The 16,015-nt window shown below is 47.0% G+C and overlaps 1 protein-coding gene, 5 non-coding genes and 3 pseudogenes across 9 annotated transcripts in view; all 9 read right to left on the bottom strand.

The window, feature by feature from the left end:
* Nucleotides 1-14,258, bottom strand: part of LOC138533143 (uncharacterized) — a 30,455-nt gene extending 16,197 nt beyond the window's left edge. Inside the window, exons 1-7 of one of the 4 annotated variants that reach the window (XM_069641126.1) lie at nt 13,638-14,258; nt 12,645-12,789; nt 12,222-12,248; nt 11,760-11,805; nt 11,427-11,484; nt 10,633-10,666; nt 6,392-6,638 (exon numbers count right to left, since the gene is read on the bottom strand). In XM_069641126.1, the coding sequence (XP_069497227.1) occupies nt 6,392-6,638; nt 10,633-10,666; nt 11,427-11,478 (333 nt within the window). In that variant the 5' untranslated portion in view covers nt 11,479-11,484; nt 11,760-11,805; nt 12,222-12,248; nt 12,645-12,789; nt 13,638-14,258. Of the gene's footprint in view, nt 1-6,391; nt 6,639-10,632; nt 10,667-11,426; nt 11,485-11,759; nt 11,806-12,221; nt 12,249-12,644; nt 12,969-13,247; nt 13,340-13,637 lie in introns of those variants that run through there. The other 3 variants (XM_069641127.1, XM_069641125.1, XM_069641128.1) reach the window with 3 other exon arrangements.
* LOC138565453 (small nucleolar RNA snR60/Z15/Z230/Z193/J17) lies at nt 9,290-9,365 on the bottom strand (annotated as a pseudogene).
* On the bottom strand, nt 10,743-10,804 carry LOC138565488 (small nucleolar RNA SNORD75). The gene has a single exon (XR_011301353.1). It is a non-coding gene; the product is annotated as a small nucleolar RNA SNORD75 (small nucleolar RNA).
* Nucleotides 11,564-11,640, bottom strand: LOC138565441 (small nucleolar RNA SNORD74). Its single transcript, XR_011301314.1, has one exon. It is a non-coding gene; the product is annotated as a small nucleolar RNA SNORD74 (small nucleolar RNA).
* LOC138565430 (small nucleolar RNA SNORD47) lies at nt 11,882-11,957 on the bottom strand (annotated as a pseudogene).
* LOC138565449 (small nucleolar RNA snR60/Z15/Z230/Z193/J17) lies at nt 12,318-12,401 on the bottom strand. The gene has a single exon (XR_011301322.1). It is a non-coding gene; the product is annotated as a small nucleolar RNA snR60/Z15/Z230/Z193/J17 (small nucleolar RNA).
* On the bottom strand, nt 12,866-12,944 carry LOC138565392 (small nucleolar RNA SNORD79). Its single transcript, XR_011301278.1, has one exon. It is a non-coding gene; the product is annotated as a small nucleolar RNA SNORD79 (small nucleolar RNA).
* LOC138565490 (small nucleolar RNA SNORD75) lies at nt 13,790-13,855 on the bottom strand. Its single transcript, XR_011301355.1, has one exon. It is a non-coding gene; the product is annotated as a small nucleolar RNA SNORD75 (small nucleolar RNA).
* Nucleotides 14,259-14,381: 123 nt separating the features above from the next.
* Nucleotides 14,382-14,457, bottom strand: LOC138565437 (small nucleolar RNA SNORD47; annotated as a pseudogene).
* Between the last annotated feature and the right edge of the window lie 1,558 nt (nt 14,458-16,015).

Here is a 16,015-nt window from a genome sequence, read left to right as displayed (position 1 = left end):
CTGTAAAATGCTACTGGTTTATAGCCCATGCTTGTTTTTTGGGCCAATACTGCTTTCATCACTGCTGAGTCGCAATGTGAGAATATAAAAAATCGTCGCTCATAGTCTGGGGATGCCAGTACTGGAGCATTTGATATCGCATCTTTCAATTCATCAAAGGCCTCTCTCATTTCCATAGTCCACCCCAACTTTTTCTCCCCTTTATTAGCTTCCCTCAAACCCTCAAGCAGGGGTCCTATGTATGAACTGTAATCAAATACCCATGCTCTACAGTAGTTGCACAGCCCCAGAAATTGTTGCAGTTCCCTCACAGTCTGTGGCATGGGAGTGCTTGAAATGGCCTGTGCTCTTTGTGGTGCAATCTTTCTCCCATGTTGGGATATCAGTTGACCAATGTAAAGTACCTGTTCTTGACAGTATTGTATCTTTTCCATGTCTACCTTGTACCCCTTTTCAGCCAATATTGTCAACATCTTTAATGAGTCCTCTCTGCATTTACTTTTGTTTGTACTGCAAATTATTATGTCATCCACATACTGTAACACTGTGCTTTCCACTTCAACGTTACCCAAATCCATCTGTATTACTCTATTGAAAATTGAGGGTGATTCGCAATACCCCTGTGGCAGTCTGGTATGTTTCCACTTTGTATTTCGGTAAGTGAAGCTTGTCAAATCTTGTGAGTCTGGGTGTAATGGTATTGAGAAAAAAGCATTTTTAAGGTCGATCACTGTAAATCGTGATGCTTCCGCTGGAATGCCACACAATATTGTGGCCGGGTTTGCTGTTACTGGATATTCTGCTTCTACTATGTTGTTCAAGGGCCTGAGGTCCTGTATGAAGCGCCAAGACCCCCCTTTAGCCTTGCGCACTGGGTACACAGCCGTGTTACATGGTGATTCTGAGGGGACCAATATGCCATTGTTTATAAGGGCCGTTATGGTTTCATATATGCCCTCATCTGCCTCTTTTGACAGTGGGTACTGTTTCACTCTGGGTAGTATGCCACCTTTTTCAATTTTATCCTTACTCCCCCTATGCTTTTTATGCATCCCACATCATAAGGGCTAATAGTCCACAATGATTTGGGCACCTTTGACATATCCTCTTTAAAGAAGGGGACTGGGGTGCATGCGGGTGCCTCAAGTGCCATCGCAATTTTCTGTGCTACTTGTTTGTGAGCCACTCTTAGCCATATTTCTACACTCATCATGAACACCATTTCACCTTCCTCCTTTTCTTCTGAGAACAGCTCCTCATCTGACACCTGGGTCAGCCTACATCCTTCTGCTAGTGCTATCACTGCCCTCCATGCTCTCCCTTCTTTATCTTGGGCGTGCACAGCAATATAATCAGCTGTTGCAATAATGCTCTCAATGTCCATTACAACCACCTTTCCTTCTGGTTCATTAACAGGTGTTTCTGGTCGGAACAGATAGGCTGCTGGCCTCCTCCATATTTTCCCTTCTATCCCTGGCATCCATGCAAATGCCATGTCTGTTCCATACTGGAATAGCTCGCCATCTACTGGCTCCGCCCTAATCGCTGTCTGTCCACAGTATGCTTGCATAATCTGTCGTGCTGCGAGCATGTTAATCCCTGGAGTAGAGCAAATTATGCCGTCCTCCGTAAAGGAGATCGTCATATTCAATCTGTTCATTATGTCCCTCCCCAATATATTTACTGGTGAGGCACTATAATATAAAAGTGGAACTGACAGATCATAATCTCCAATAGATAAGGGAACGTTATCAGTAAAGGGAACCAACCCTTTAGCCCCAGAGAATCCTTGGGTGTTCATGGCTTCGCCTGACATCTTAAATTTACCTTCCCTTATGCAAGACCGGGTTGCCCCGGTGTCAACAAGGAATGATAATTTTTTTGTCACCTATCGTTACCTCTATGCGTGGCTCCTCCGCACTATTAGGTGTTACTGACAGGATGGGACACACCAAGGCCGTCTGTGGGCTGTCCTATTGAGGGTACAATGATTGGCCATTCCCTGTGTAAGGGTTGTGTCCCAAGACCGTCACCCTACCCAATTGTGTTTGTTGCATTTGGGGTTGTTGTGTTATCGCTACTTGTTGTTGTGGCAGTGAATATGTCTGTGGCTGTTGTTGTGGTATCGCTACCTGTTGTTGTGGCAGTGAATATGTCTGTGGCTGTTGTTGTGTTATTTGTTGTTCGGGTTCATTTCCTTGTTGCAACGTCTGCTGTTGTTGTATGCCCTGCTGTTCTTGTGAGGTCCTAGGTTGTACCTGTTCATTCCATGCTGGTGTTCCTGGCCTGACCCTACACGTGCGTGACATGTGTCCTAATAATCCACAACTCCAACACACGGGTGGTTCCCTGCTTTGCCATGGGAAGCTCCCTGTGTTGTCCTGGTATACTGGTTGCCCTGTGGGGTAGGAATTTCTAAGTCCTCCCACCTGCTGTTGGGTGTTATATCCGTATCCTCTCCCTCTCATAAATCCTCCTCTCCCTCTGTTATAATTATAATACCCAGCTCCTTGCATTGGGTACCCTCCTCCCATGTTTGGTGCGTGTAATTGCAGTGGCGGCACTTGTTGTGTTATAGTTTGTGAAGGTGCTATTTGAGCGGGATCTTGAGCAGCCACTACTTGTGTGGGGCTTTGGGTCATTGGTGTGGGCGTAGTTATTAGTGCCCCTTCCATTGTGTATTTAGTAAGTTTTTTCTGTACTAGTTTAGCCTCTTCTGTTTTCCTGTCCTCTTCCTTTTGTTTCATTTTTCCTTGCCATGTCCTGCAGTGATGTACTATAGTCAGTTGTATTTCTGGCCATGGTTTTGCTTCCATTCCTACTACTTTCTTTAGTTGTTTCTGAACTCCTTCTGGGAGCCCTTGTACTAGTATATGATAAAATATTGCTGGTGTTTTATCCCATTGTTCTCTAGTTTCCATGCGCCACTTCTCTTGGATATCCTGGATATAATCAACAGGATCCTCATTCTCACGCATCTTACGGGAGGTAATTGCTCCTATGTCAGATGTGTCTGGGTACTGTACTCTTAATGCCTGCCATAGTGCATGCCTGCAGTTTGCAAATGGTGCCCCATCATGCGATGTGTTTGTTATTGTTACCCCATGGAATCCCGCTCTCTTCCAAATGTCATCCGCTCTATCCCCTAATATTGATATTAACAGGCCCTTTACATCTCCTACTGCTAGTTTCTGCCCTGCGGTGTGTTTTTCCATTTCATATATCCACTTACCCGCACCTCCACTTACCCGCACCTCCACTTAGTGATGGAAGCCTACATTTTATATTTTCTTTATCCGTATGCTTCCAAGGAACATACTGTGGTCTAACCCCTCCTCTCTCCAACAGTGGCATTAAGTTGTGTCTTGTGTCACCCTTTACGTTCCATAATATCGAGTCCTCACACCCCTCCTCTTCCTCTGTTTCTTTTACTTCTTCAATTTCGTCCTTATTACCCCTGCCCTTAACTCCTTCTCCATCCTTTCCCCTCATCTCTTCATTTCCTGTATTTAATGTGGGCGTGTTTATTTGTTTGTCCTGCCTGCGACTAGGGAGGTCTCTAAGCCGACATGCATAGGGTGTCAGTTCGTCTATGAAGGGCGCGAGCTTTATTCTGCGCAGCGAGCGTGAGGTGGTTGAGCATGTAGGGTGCGATGGGGGAGGGCGTGATGGGGATGGGGATGGTGGGGTTTCATGGGTTTGTCTTTCCACTATTCCTTGCTCTCCCTCCTCGCTTCTCTCCAGCTCCTCCTTTCTCCTACTGATCCATGGCGAGTCTATGTTGGTTCGAGTGAGGTATAGCTTATCTAAGCTTTCCCTTTCACTTTTTCTTCCTTACCTCTCCACTCCTTCCTCCTCACTACAAAAATCATTCATAAATGGCAACCCCCACTCTGTCTTTTTCCCTTTTATTGTTACTGTTTGTAAGTCTATTAGGTCTATTTCTCCCTTTTCTCCGTTACCAACTGCTCCCCCTAGTGCTGATGTAGTCGCTACTTCTCTGCTTCTGTATACATCCCCCCATCTTTCACTCTCCCTACTCCTCTCTTCTCTTCCTCCTTCACTTCTCTCCTCCATCTCCCTACTATTTTCTTCCCTTTTCCTTTTCAATTCCTCCATCACTTCATTGCTCATCTGTTCCAATATTCTTACATCCTCTTTCTTCCTCTCCCATTTCACCCTTTCTCTTTCTACTATACTCTATTACCTTCCCCTCTTCATATTTCTTAGCTGTCTGATAGTAACCTCCTCTTCCATATTGCCATTGCCTTTTCTTTTTCTTCTTCTTCCCTCTTCTTCTCTCTCAGCACTACTCTTGATACCCTATCTGCTGCTGCTTTTACCCTTTCAGCTTCTCTCCTTTGCTCCTCATTTCGTTCCCTTAATTTTTCCAATTCGTTCTTGCCTTCTTTTCTTTTCCTCGCTCTCTCTTTCCTCCCTCTCGAGCTGTTTGATCAATTCATTCTGCTCATCCCTTAGTTTTGCTAACCTTTCCTCCAAAATCTCTTCCTTTTGCCGTAATAGCTCCTCCCCCCTCATTTCACTCTCTCTGGCATTATCCTCGTCTGTTCTCTTTACTACCTCCCTCTCTTCCCCAGTTAGTGAACCTCGTAATTTTAATAATATTTGTGCAGCTACCCACTCATCATTTCCTATCTCTACAGTCTGCTCTTCTCCAATCCTCCCCTCCCCCATTGGCATCTTCCTATGAGCCACATATGGTGGAGGGCTGTATGCCGGGTTCGAGTATCCTTCAGCTGTCCTATTTCTCCTAATTCTCTCAAAGGGTACAACCCCCCTCCCTCTGTTTTTACTCCCGGTGTTATGGGTATCTCGTTGCCTGGTTCCTTTTTTATGTCATCTGATTTATCTGATTTATCAATCTTTTCTCCTCCCTCTCCTCCGTTCCCCGTGTTCTTTGTGCTTTCACTCCCCTTTTTTCCATCCTCTCCTTCCTTCTTAATCTCCTTTTCTTCCGGTGTTTCCCCCATAGTGAACATTCCATTTGGTCCTGGTCGGGACCCCTGGAACATCCTCCATAAGTTAAACACCTCCACATGGCTTGCCAACTTCTTCCCCTTGTATGTATTGTGCAGATGGTTTAGCAGTGAATGTTGGGCATATGGATCGAAGCTACCATTAGGCGGCCATGGTGTTAACATTTTGTTATCCGTCCCCTGGGTCCATTCTATGCTGTACTTAATTAGTTTCTCCCTATGGGGTGGCAGTGTGGTGCATATGTGTTGTAGTGGGGTAGTGAGGGTGTTCCCCCACCCTCCCAACCCTGTCCCGTATGACATAGTAGCGCTCCACTTGTTACCCTTCCCCTATCTGGTAGCAGTTTATCTCACTAGCAGTTTACAATATACAACCTTATATTGTTTACCTGGCCCCGTAAGTGTGGGGATTTACGACAATCCTTTGACAAAATTATAAAATAAAAAAAAATATATGAGGTTTTACACTTGTATATTCCCTTCTATCTTTCTTTCTTTATACAATAACCACACGGCCCCCTACGGCCGAAGCGCACGCAGCCCCCTGCGGCTGCGTACCCCTTATGACACTTTTATACAGTCGTCCTGTTTGCACGTTCTCCTCCCCCTTTTACACTCGCCGTGGCCGGCGTTCTCCGTGCGCAGCCACGCCCCTCCTCTCTTCTCCTTTCCCCGATCAACTCGTTTACCGTTTATCTCCATGTCCGCTCCCTTACCATATTGCTCTTCCCCACCACTTTCAAAACCAATGTGCCTTGTGCTCGTGATATCCTATTAAAGCCCTACTGGTGACGTCACCGATCTCTTCGAGCTACTGGTAAGTTCTTCATATGTTCTTTAAGTTCAAAATACACTTGCAATCTACCCCCGCTAACCCTACAGCTGTCTTCCTGTCACTCCTGGAACAAGGTAATCAAATCAGTAATATAATCAGACTGCGCACGCTGCGTCGCCTCGCGTGTGATACGCCCCTCAACAGGAGGGCTTAACCAGCCAATTATCTTCCGTATTGGGCAACTAGCTTAGCTACCGCCTACAGGGAAACGTCATCTACCTATCGAGTTTCTTGCTCGAACAATAGGGATCCTCATCTACTCATTGATCAATAAATGCCAAATCGTAGGAAGCCACACACACCCACCCTTACACGTAGTCGCGACCTAGGCCAATCAGTGTCTACGAGCGGCCGCACGTGATGTTTTCGTGCTCCGCCCCTCTCTTTCGTGTGACGTAATCGACTGCTCTCGCACTCGTTTCACTACCATTCATTCCATTGCCAACACTAGATTGTCAAACCTTCGCCGCGCACCTGTGCAACACCTCCCGCCTCCCGTATTCAATTCCTCCCCCCTCCCTCACAATTTCGCATTGCTTGTTGTGCGTGTCATGCTCACCAAGTTCTCTCGATGCAGGGCCGCTCGACTGCGTGCACCCCTCCAAGCGGCTCGCCACCTCCCCTCGTCTGGACCACGTCTGGACACTCGCCAACCGCGGGCGGGATACTTCTCAACCGGCTCCCGAGGGCCAATATCCGGATTGCGCTGTCCGGTCTTCTCGCAGCTCCGCGATGGTCCTGTAGTCCTCAGAAGGGGGCAACGGCAGAGGGGGCCGCGCCGCCGGGCCTCCTCGCAACAGGAGTGCCTGGAAAAAGTAAAAATAAAAAGTCGATCTTAAACAGATCTCAGCGGTGCCTCTAACTTGTCGGGGGGGAAATTCTGCCGATGTCGGCCGGGCCATCCGCAGACCTCCGGGCAGGGAGGCCCCAACTCCTCCCGTATATCCCAGATGTGAGAGAGTATGAGACACACGCAAGAAGCAAGGTGACTCTGCTGTTTATTAGACAAAAACGGCAGGGATGGGTCAAGGAGCGTACGCGTCCGTCCTGACACACACACAATCGTAGGGCTCGCAGGCCCTTTTTACCTTGATATGACGCGCTACTTGCGTCACATTGAAAAGTTAGTAAAAAACCTATCGCCACTCTTAATTGGTTACTCGAGTGGTAGGGTTAGTATAGCACACGTATAGAGAATAATATTAGTGGATGAAGGTTAGTCAGGTGATATATCTGGGTTGTCCCTACAATTAGATACATGAGAATTGTTACATGGAGACCCCTGATGATTGGTTAAAGCTAATGGCGTCAGTGATAGGAGCCCCATGTTCTGATTGGTGCGCCCGCGAGCTTCCCAGCCTGGGACCATCGCTGTTCCCAGCTCTCGGTGTACCTGTCATTTGCAACAATGTTTCACTATGGGTACGTGCAGACAATGTGAGGATTTATTCATAGCTGGAGGGCTGGCTGCTCCCACTGTCGCAGATGTCCATTGAGCCTTTTTAGTTGTATCTGCTTATGTCTTGTAACGAGTGATCCAGACGCTTTCTTTCTCCTGGGCTTGGCATCATGTCAGGTTCGGCTTGGTCACGTGAGGCATAATTCTGCACAATTAATATTGTTTTTCCACTGTGTGTTTGGTTTAATTTGCAGGTGTGACTTTAGCGTTGGTGCGCGGAGTGCGAGGTTGCAACATCGTGCCCTTGATGATTTGCTCTTGGAATGTGGGTTTGCAAGATTGCGACCTTGGCTGGTTGCTTCGCCGGGCTCATTCTGCAGGATCAGCAACCTGACTCTTGTTTTGTTAATGTCCACGGGAGCTCTTGCTTGCGGCCTACTTAGGCCTAGTGTATAAGTGGCTCCGTCTGGTGCAAAGGTGCTTTAGGTTACAGTACCATATAGTTTCATGACCAGTATCGTGTCTTCATTATATTTCTCATGGTGGCTACTGGTTTGATGAGAAGTGTGAGCAAGCTTTGTAGATGAGTTCATGACGCGTCTTGCGTTTCTGCATTTTGAAAGCCTATGTAGAAAATAATAAAGATGCATGTCCGTGAGTATGCCTGTCGCCTACGTCATAGCACTGGGTATATTCTTCGTGTAGATTGGTGCGGGAGTGTCCAGTGTATATATTTGCACAGGTGTGTTTAACCGTTGGCTAGGTCGTCATGGCATCTCTAACGACGTGTAGATTTTAGTCTAGTTGGTCTGTGCCGCAGGTGTCGGCATGGCCAGGGCGGGCTGCTGGGCAGGCAGATGGACACATCCGTATGTTCCTGTACCAGGGTATCTGGTCGTCTGGTAAATGGACAAACTCTTCTCGTGGCGGGTGTCTGGGTCGTGACCCTTTAGGCCAAGCGCGAGAGGTGAAGGACGGGAGTCTGGTCTTCCATTCTCCCACTTCACATGCTTTTTTGATGAGGATGATTTCTTTGCCGAGGAGTCTCTAGTGGAGTGACTTCCAGACGACTTTTTCCGACGGTTTAGATTTCTTCGCCGGTGGTTCAGACGAGGCCGCGCGGCGTGATGTTTTCGCCGACTGTGTGGAGCCCACCTCCGAGGGGGGGGGTATGCCCCCGCTCCATCATTCAGCCATGCCACCAGGCGTCGGTTCCGTTCTTTGAGGGTTTTTTGAGAAAAACCCTTGCATATGTCGCAGGTATCCGCCGAATGGTGAGGGTGGAGGCAATATATGCAGTCCATATGTCCGTCCCCCTCGTAAACCTTTTTCAAGCCGCACGTCACACATGGACGGAACAGCGCTTTTCCTGACAGAGGACATTATACTACTCGAAATCCAATAACGCAACCTAGTACAAAACAGTAGGACAACACGAGGAGATCCCACTACTTCGGAGACGGTTGAAATCTGAAGGGGAGCCGCGGGGGCGGGCCTCTTATACTAGCACGGCCTGCGGAGCATGCGTAGGCGGGTCCTAGAAGGACGTAGATAGGACACAAAAGCGTCGAAAGTTTTCCTTTGGAAAAGGCTATATATGTGTACCGAGGGGTCCGAGTCTGACGACGGGGAATATTCTAAGCATGTGAATCCATGAAAGATCCAATGCTGGAGAAATATACAGTTGCAAGCTGTTTTTATAATAACAGAGATGGCCAAGCACCCGATGAGCTCTGCACAATAACTGGTCATTGCAAGCACTGGCAACACCACCAATGACCGATGGTGCAGCTTTAGAATAGTGCACAACCCCACAATCCAAACAGAATAGCATGAAGTACAGATTAGCACTCCACATCCGTGCAACACCACTCATTTTAAAACCAGAGTATGACTAATGCATGTGGAAGGTGCCCACTAATACCAGAAGCCATAAGAAAAACTGCCTTAAAAGTGAGCGTAAAGGCAACATGGGATCAGGTACAGCTTTCAAAAGCTGAACGAGGTCTGCCGATTGGTGATCTTGTGAGTGTCATTGCTTTCTCAGATGCCAAACAAAGGATGCTTCAGATAGGAGCGAAAGTCTGCTCTTCACAGAGAATCAGCTGAACTATGTGTTCATCATGTGCACCCCTTGTCTAGGTAACACCGACACATTGCTAAAAACAAGCAATTCCGGAACCTTACCTACAATCTCTGAAGTGAAAGCCAGCAACATGAAATGACCGCAATAGCTCAAAACCATCTCCACCCACAAATACACTGCAACAAGCCCATGGTCGAAAGTTCCCTATATAGCAGGTCATTCCGAAGCTGCCATAAACCCCTTCCAATACCCTGCTTTGCCCATCAGTGGGGCGGGGCATCTCCTGTCCCATGGTCTGGCATGAAACGGTTATTGGAGGATAGAAGTACAGAAAACAGGCAGGTCAAAGCAGTGATTGCTTTGTTTGGGCATTTAGAGCCAGCCAACCAGAAATGCAGATATTGGCAGAAATAACAGATCCAAAGCAAATTGTAACATTAACTAATCAGTTATAGCGTGGCTACTTGGTGTGCTCAAACACGCCGTGAATATTAATTGTGGGATACCAAAGCCTAGTGGTCAAGGCAAGAGGGGGTACTAAGCAGAGGAATAGGCCACATTTCTGCATGGCAGGCAAAGTCTGGCACACTTGAATGGCTTTCACGCATGTGGTGTCGGCGCGTTGCAAAGCACACTAAGGGCCCAATTCACGGGCGCATTTTGTAATGACAACATCCCATTGGAAAACGCTGTGAATAAGGGTCTAAAGCAATCCCCTGGGCATAACCATCTAATGGTAATGTGCCGGGAGAATACCGTTTATGGTGGTCTAAGCTTCAGAAATGCATACTAAAACCTAGAGCCAATGCACGCGATTCAGGGAAAGGTTACTGCGCCAGCCTGGTCATGGGAATGCCAAGTTACTAATTACATCCTCCCAGCAGTCAACACAGCCTGTGGGGTAGGGACAATCTTTACACAATGGCAACATTTTAAACCCCATCCAAGGGTTGTGCCAAATCTCCACGAAGGCGGTATAAATACCCAAAGTATACACTCCATCAAAAAAAGTAAAATATGGCCCAATAGACGGACATTGTATCTGGTCTGGCAGTTAAGCAGGAGCACCCAAACCAGAGGGTTGTAAAAAATAACCGAATGTCAGGGTGGTGAACTTCGTAATGTGATTATAGGTGAAGCCAATGGAGAAATAGTGTACCGTTAGAAAGAACCAATGGGAACTGACAAGAATTAAGGAAAAAAAGGGGCACCAAGTCCAGTGATCGATTCTAAAATGGTTGCCCATTGACTGGATGGCCAGGTGTTGGGCTAGCACTATACAACTGAGGAATACAGCTTCGACAAACTGACTTACCTTGAATAGAGTACTGTATATGCTGTAGGGGCACCTGAAGAGGCAAGTAAAATGAAATCCATGTTAGGGGATAACATTAAAAGTGTTCACTTCCACCCCAAATACAGTAAAGCCTCAGTAGTTAATTTCAGAAATCCTTCTGTCCACTACTCTTAAATTGACATCATGGGCTTTACAAAAATCCGAAATCAATACTGCAGTATAAAACAACAACGTCCTTGTTACCAACAAGCACGTGGCATACGCCATCCAGACTGCGTAATCTAAATCCGTATCCTCCACTGATTATATGCCTGCCTGCCTCTAACTAAGAGCTTTCTGACTACCTGTATGTAATCTAAATCTGTGTATCCTCTGTAACAGCGCCTCGATGCCTTATGGGTTGCAAGTGCGCTTAACAAATGCAAATAAAATACTAATGCAAAGACTAATACACAATTCCTGCGCTCCCCCAGCCCTTCTCCCAAATAAACCACTGTGCACGCTCCCATTAAATCAACCTCAATGTAATGGGGGGCGGGAGGGGGTGGGTCAGCTACCTGCTACTACCCATTACGATTCAAGGTAAGTCAGTCGAAGCTGGGACGTATTCCTCAATTGTATAGTGCTAGCCCGCATCTGTATCAGAACACTTGGCCATCCAGTCAATGGGCAACCATTGTAGAATCGATCACTAGACTTCTGTTTACCCTTTGTTTCCCTAATTCTTGTCGGTTCCCATTAGTTTTCTTTCTAACAGTACACTACTACTACCCATTATTTTCCAGTTGGGGAAAAAGTAATCATCCGTTTACCTGTAGCCATTCTGTGGTACATCAGAAAAGTGAGGAAGTCAAGCACCACCATAAAATTCTGCAAGAAACATTAAAGTAAAAATGTACCTTTGCAACACCGTGCCACTATGTAGACATATGCAACTCACAATATTGCTTTTGCATGTTCAGAGACGTTGGTAATCTTCACATTAAATCAGATGTCCCTACCAACATATTTTTCATCATTTGCAAATACCACAGCAACGGACCAAGAGCCACAGATAAATACTTAGTCAAACGCAAACGTGTGACCAAAGAAATTGGGCGCACCAATCATTCAGCTCATTTGTTTACATGCAGAAACAAGCTTACCTTTCAAAATCCTGCTTCAAACACGTTCTGACTTCGATGATAAAAGCTTTATGGGAAGAGAATAGAAAGGCTGTTTAGCAAATCTAATGGAACAGTCACTCGCAAAAAAAGTGAGATGAGGTAACCTCAGAAAGATATGGAACGGTAAGTGGTAGAATCAGCTGGATTCATATGGCAGAATCGATTTAATCATTGGTTACACATGCAGGCAAAGATCATATTCCGCCATTGAGACTCATACAAGACCACAGCAATGTATGTTTTGTCATTTATAATGCACCTGTACACAAGTGTTTTTAGGCACGACAGGGAGGACAACATAATCTTAATAGGTCTTGTGTCATTCAGATCGTGCAAGCAATGTAAGGTTTATTACCACACACAAAGAAACGTGCATTACATTACAAACTGACAACGAGACCAAGACGGCCACATAATATCGAAAAGACCAAGCGTACATACCCAGTAGGCCAAATAAGTAACACGAGGCTGAAAAGGAATGGGAATTGCGGGTTAATTTTACATAACACTCCATACAAACTGCCATGTCATGCTGGATCAATACATCAGATAGGAGCGAAAGACAAAAGCTCTTTTTCACCACTGTTCATCAGCTGAACTATGGGCTCATCATCGTATCAATGTTCAAGAGATCCCATTGCACACAACGCAGTGTCCAAAAGCAACTCTAGGCTCTGCGGCAGGTGCAGCATGCAAAGGACTGCAGTAGCGAGCGCCAACTATACCCCCCCCCCCAGTCACCACTTTTCGCCCCTGTTGCTGCAATGAGTAGCACAGTATCCATAGGCTGTCGGACCAATCGGCAGTAACACTTGCCAATACCGTTGAGATCCACACCCCATCCTCCAAAACAAAATGACTTACTGCTTCCCGCCAAACACCGGTACATGCATCCAGATGGGCAGATGTTCCTTCTGCTGGTCACTGGAGCCGCGCCGTCGATTTCGAAGGTATGGCAGCAAGTTCAGTTTTAAGCTCAATTATAGTCACTCGCCACAGCACAGCATCCCTGCATGAGGGGAGAATGCGGACAAACAAAATCAGAAGCGCTGTTTTACAAGCAATTCGCATCACAAGTCACCCCGTGCCATGTCAGGTACAAGTTCATCCCTCATCCTTTGTCGGAGAGATTCCCATTTGTAAAACAAGGTCATCATAATGGCCCACAAAATGCACCCTGTCTCCAGGAACCACGAAAATAGCTCCAAACCCCCCCTCCTCCGCGCCCCCCTCCCCCCATTGACACACATTTACTCAGACTTGCGTGCATTCAGAATTGTAAAACGTGGTTAACGTTCTCATCATACACTCGGTCAAGAGTAGCAAATAAAAAGTCATCATTACTGCACGCACAAAACTCCAGGCCTCAGTGTATACGCAATGCTGCGTCCCCACAAATGCAAACATGGAATACAGGACAAACAACCAAATCCCAGACAATGCTCCAAACAGCATCTGGAAAGTTACCTGAACGCTGCAGTGTGCACCAGTAGAGGTTTCGGCACAGGGTCACGAAGGTCAGGTGGATGAGACAGCAGATCAGTGATGCAAGGAGGGGGGGGGGGGGGGCGCAGACAGGGAAGGGATCAAACGAGGTCACAGGAGAGCGTGTGCCCTGTGCTAGATGGGGCACGTATGAAGGCAAGCCCTGGACAGGAGCTGGCGTGGATACAGTCTGGGCACACCAGGGTTAGGTAGGTGATGTAAGCCATTACTAGAGACAAGAGGGAGGCAGGGGCTGCCAAATGACTGGAGGGCCTAGATTCCTGAACACGAGCAAGGGGCATCTACTGTAAGGGCCTTTGTGGCATACGGCTATTAGTAAGCACTTGCCCACCAAACATTAGGACACTTTACCTAGAAGTGACGGCTGCACCATCATGGCAGATTTCTTATAGCGCACTGATGCCACCTGCGTGGTATCTTGGCGCCACATCTAAAGGAAAAAAGCAAAGCAATGTTAACATAATGTTGAATGTCGCAAGCAGCCACTTGTACCCGCAAACTCAAGCCTCAGTAGGTTTTATTTCAGAAATCCATTCTGTCCACTACTCTTTAAATAGACATCATGGGCTTCAGAGCTGCTGGGTAACGCACATATTCCAAAATGCGGACCCCACAATAGTATGAAAACTATATTAACAATTCTGAATTCGACATTTCTTTATCAAACGGTATAAAGCGCTGCCCTTATACCCCAAACATGCGTCTGTGCTGCTTGAGCAACAATGTCAATCTGTAAAAATTAATGGTAAATTGGTGTCGGACACTCATCTGGGATACAAATAAATCTATTCACCCGTGGTCCTGAGGCCACAATCGGGGCAACGGTGACTCTGCTGTAGCACAAGTGCATAGCGCCCGATGAGGCAGACAAGCGTCACACGAACATATCCCGCCAACATGATACATTTCCCCTTCACTGTAATGACTGGAGCTTGTGATCGGTGCAACTTATCAAGCGAACCGCCCAGGTACATTAATGACGCGCACAAATAAATATACCTTTCAAGGGGGATTCACGCTGAAAGCTGCAAGAGAAGGAAATGGCAGTCGTTAAGGGAACAAAAACGGTGACTTGCTAAACAAATCAATCCAAGTAACCTCAGAAAGCTATGGAACGGTAAGGAGTAGAATCAGCTTGAATCATATGGCAGAATCGATTTAATCATCGGTTACACACTGCACACACCAAGCCCAGTGCAATTCGGATTCAGGCGGTGCACACCCACAAAGTTAACTGCATGCCTGTAATTGCTCCACATACCTAGGGGAAGGCCAGCCAAGTACTCTAGCTGTCGCCATCTACTCCAAGAAATCAGCCCGTTGCAGAACAGGTCATCTTTAGGGCGGAAAAAGACATTGACAGCCATGAAAGCCACGTCATTATTCACTGGGCCAGTAATTTCGAGCATTGCAAGCCAGCGATCACTAAACACACGTTAAACAAGGACCGAAGGAAAAAAAAAAAATTAAAAAAATAACATTTGGTCTTGCAGGCTGCCTGGAAGATAGGTAAACACGGTGCCCACCAACTACAAGGAGCCATTTTCGACAGGAGGTGCCTTTGTCTCAATGCCAACATACCTAGGTTTATGGTCAACAGCTTGGAAATTAAGTTCTCAGTGGGTGTACCCAGTAAGCAAGGGCTACTACTGGGAGTAGAGGGGGACCCCACTGATCCACACTGTCTACGTCAGGGTTTGAAATCAATTTATGAGCAGGAGCTTAAACCAGCTCCTGGGTACCAGGCATACCCCAGCAGGCAGGAGCTACCACTGGAGAACCAACGAGCGAGTACTCCGCAAATGTAACTTCCACACAAAATGGACATAGCATTCTCAGGTATCACCCTGCCACCAGCGACACCCAGCCCCCAGTGTCACACTAACACTGGTGAGCACCCTCTGTTACAGCCTCCTGCCCACACTCTTGCCTGGCGGAGAGAACCAAGCAGTAAGTGGCCACCACCCTGCCATTGGTGTGCACCCTCCTGTGCCCTGTAACATGGTGACACTCCTGAATTAGGGGGGGGGGAGCTCATGGCCAAGAAAGGAGGGGGTGAGTGATATCCTGTCACCCCAGGCTCTATCCTCATGTGGTGCAGCCTAGACACCCAGTTACCCGTGTTTCGCTGACTGCCCAACGTCAAGGGACTGACCAAGCCTGACCTTGGTGCAGCTTGGACACCTTGCTACCCGCATCTCACTGCCTACCCCAACATCAAGGGACTGAGCCGATATGGCCCCTGTTGCAGATTTACCGGCCTTTGAACTGTATCAACAGACCTGAAACCCTGGAAATGATTATCCTGAAAGGACGCTGATGGAAAGTGAACTAGTCTCCTGCAGTTCTGCAATTGCTTAAAGAGGAGACTCAGTAAACACTTGTTTGATGCTGTGAGCCTGCATATTAGCTACATGCTTAAAGTGGTCTCAGTGAAGAACAGTTATGTGAGGCTGTGATGCTGCAGTTTGTAGGTGTGTGCTATATGGTGCCAGCAGTTAATGGTGCCTCAGTGGTTGCGGCTTCCACTACCCAGGTTAATAAAGGGTGTTGCAACAAGTGGGTGAAATGCCAACATTCAACCAGCAGTTCACCAACCGCCACCCGCAGGTTATGTGTAGAGTGTGGAGTATGTATGACCATGTGAGCCCCATGTGTGTAGCCGTGGCACATCACATTTTTTGTTGATACGATGATTCTGAAGTAGCCCAAGTAATGTCATTCTGTAA

Source organism: Ambystoma mexicanum, chromosome 1q (assembly GCF_040938575.1).
Source record: "Ambystoma mexicanum isolate Mex_15411 chromosome 1q, UKY_AmexF1_1, whole genome shotgun sequence".
In the NCBI taxonomy this organism is placed as follows: Eukaryota; Metazoa; Chordata; class Amphibia; order Caudata; family Ambystomatidae; genus Ambystoma; species Ambystoma mexicanum.
The sequence above is the reverse complement of the archived record's forward strand: the minus strand, read 5'-3'. Positions and strand labels throughout refer to the sequence as shown.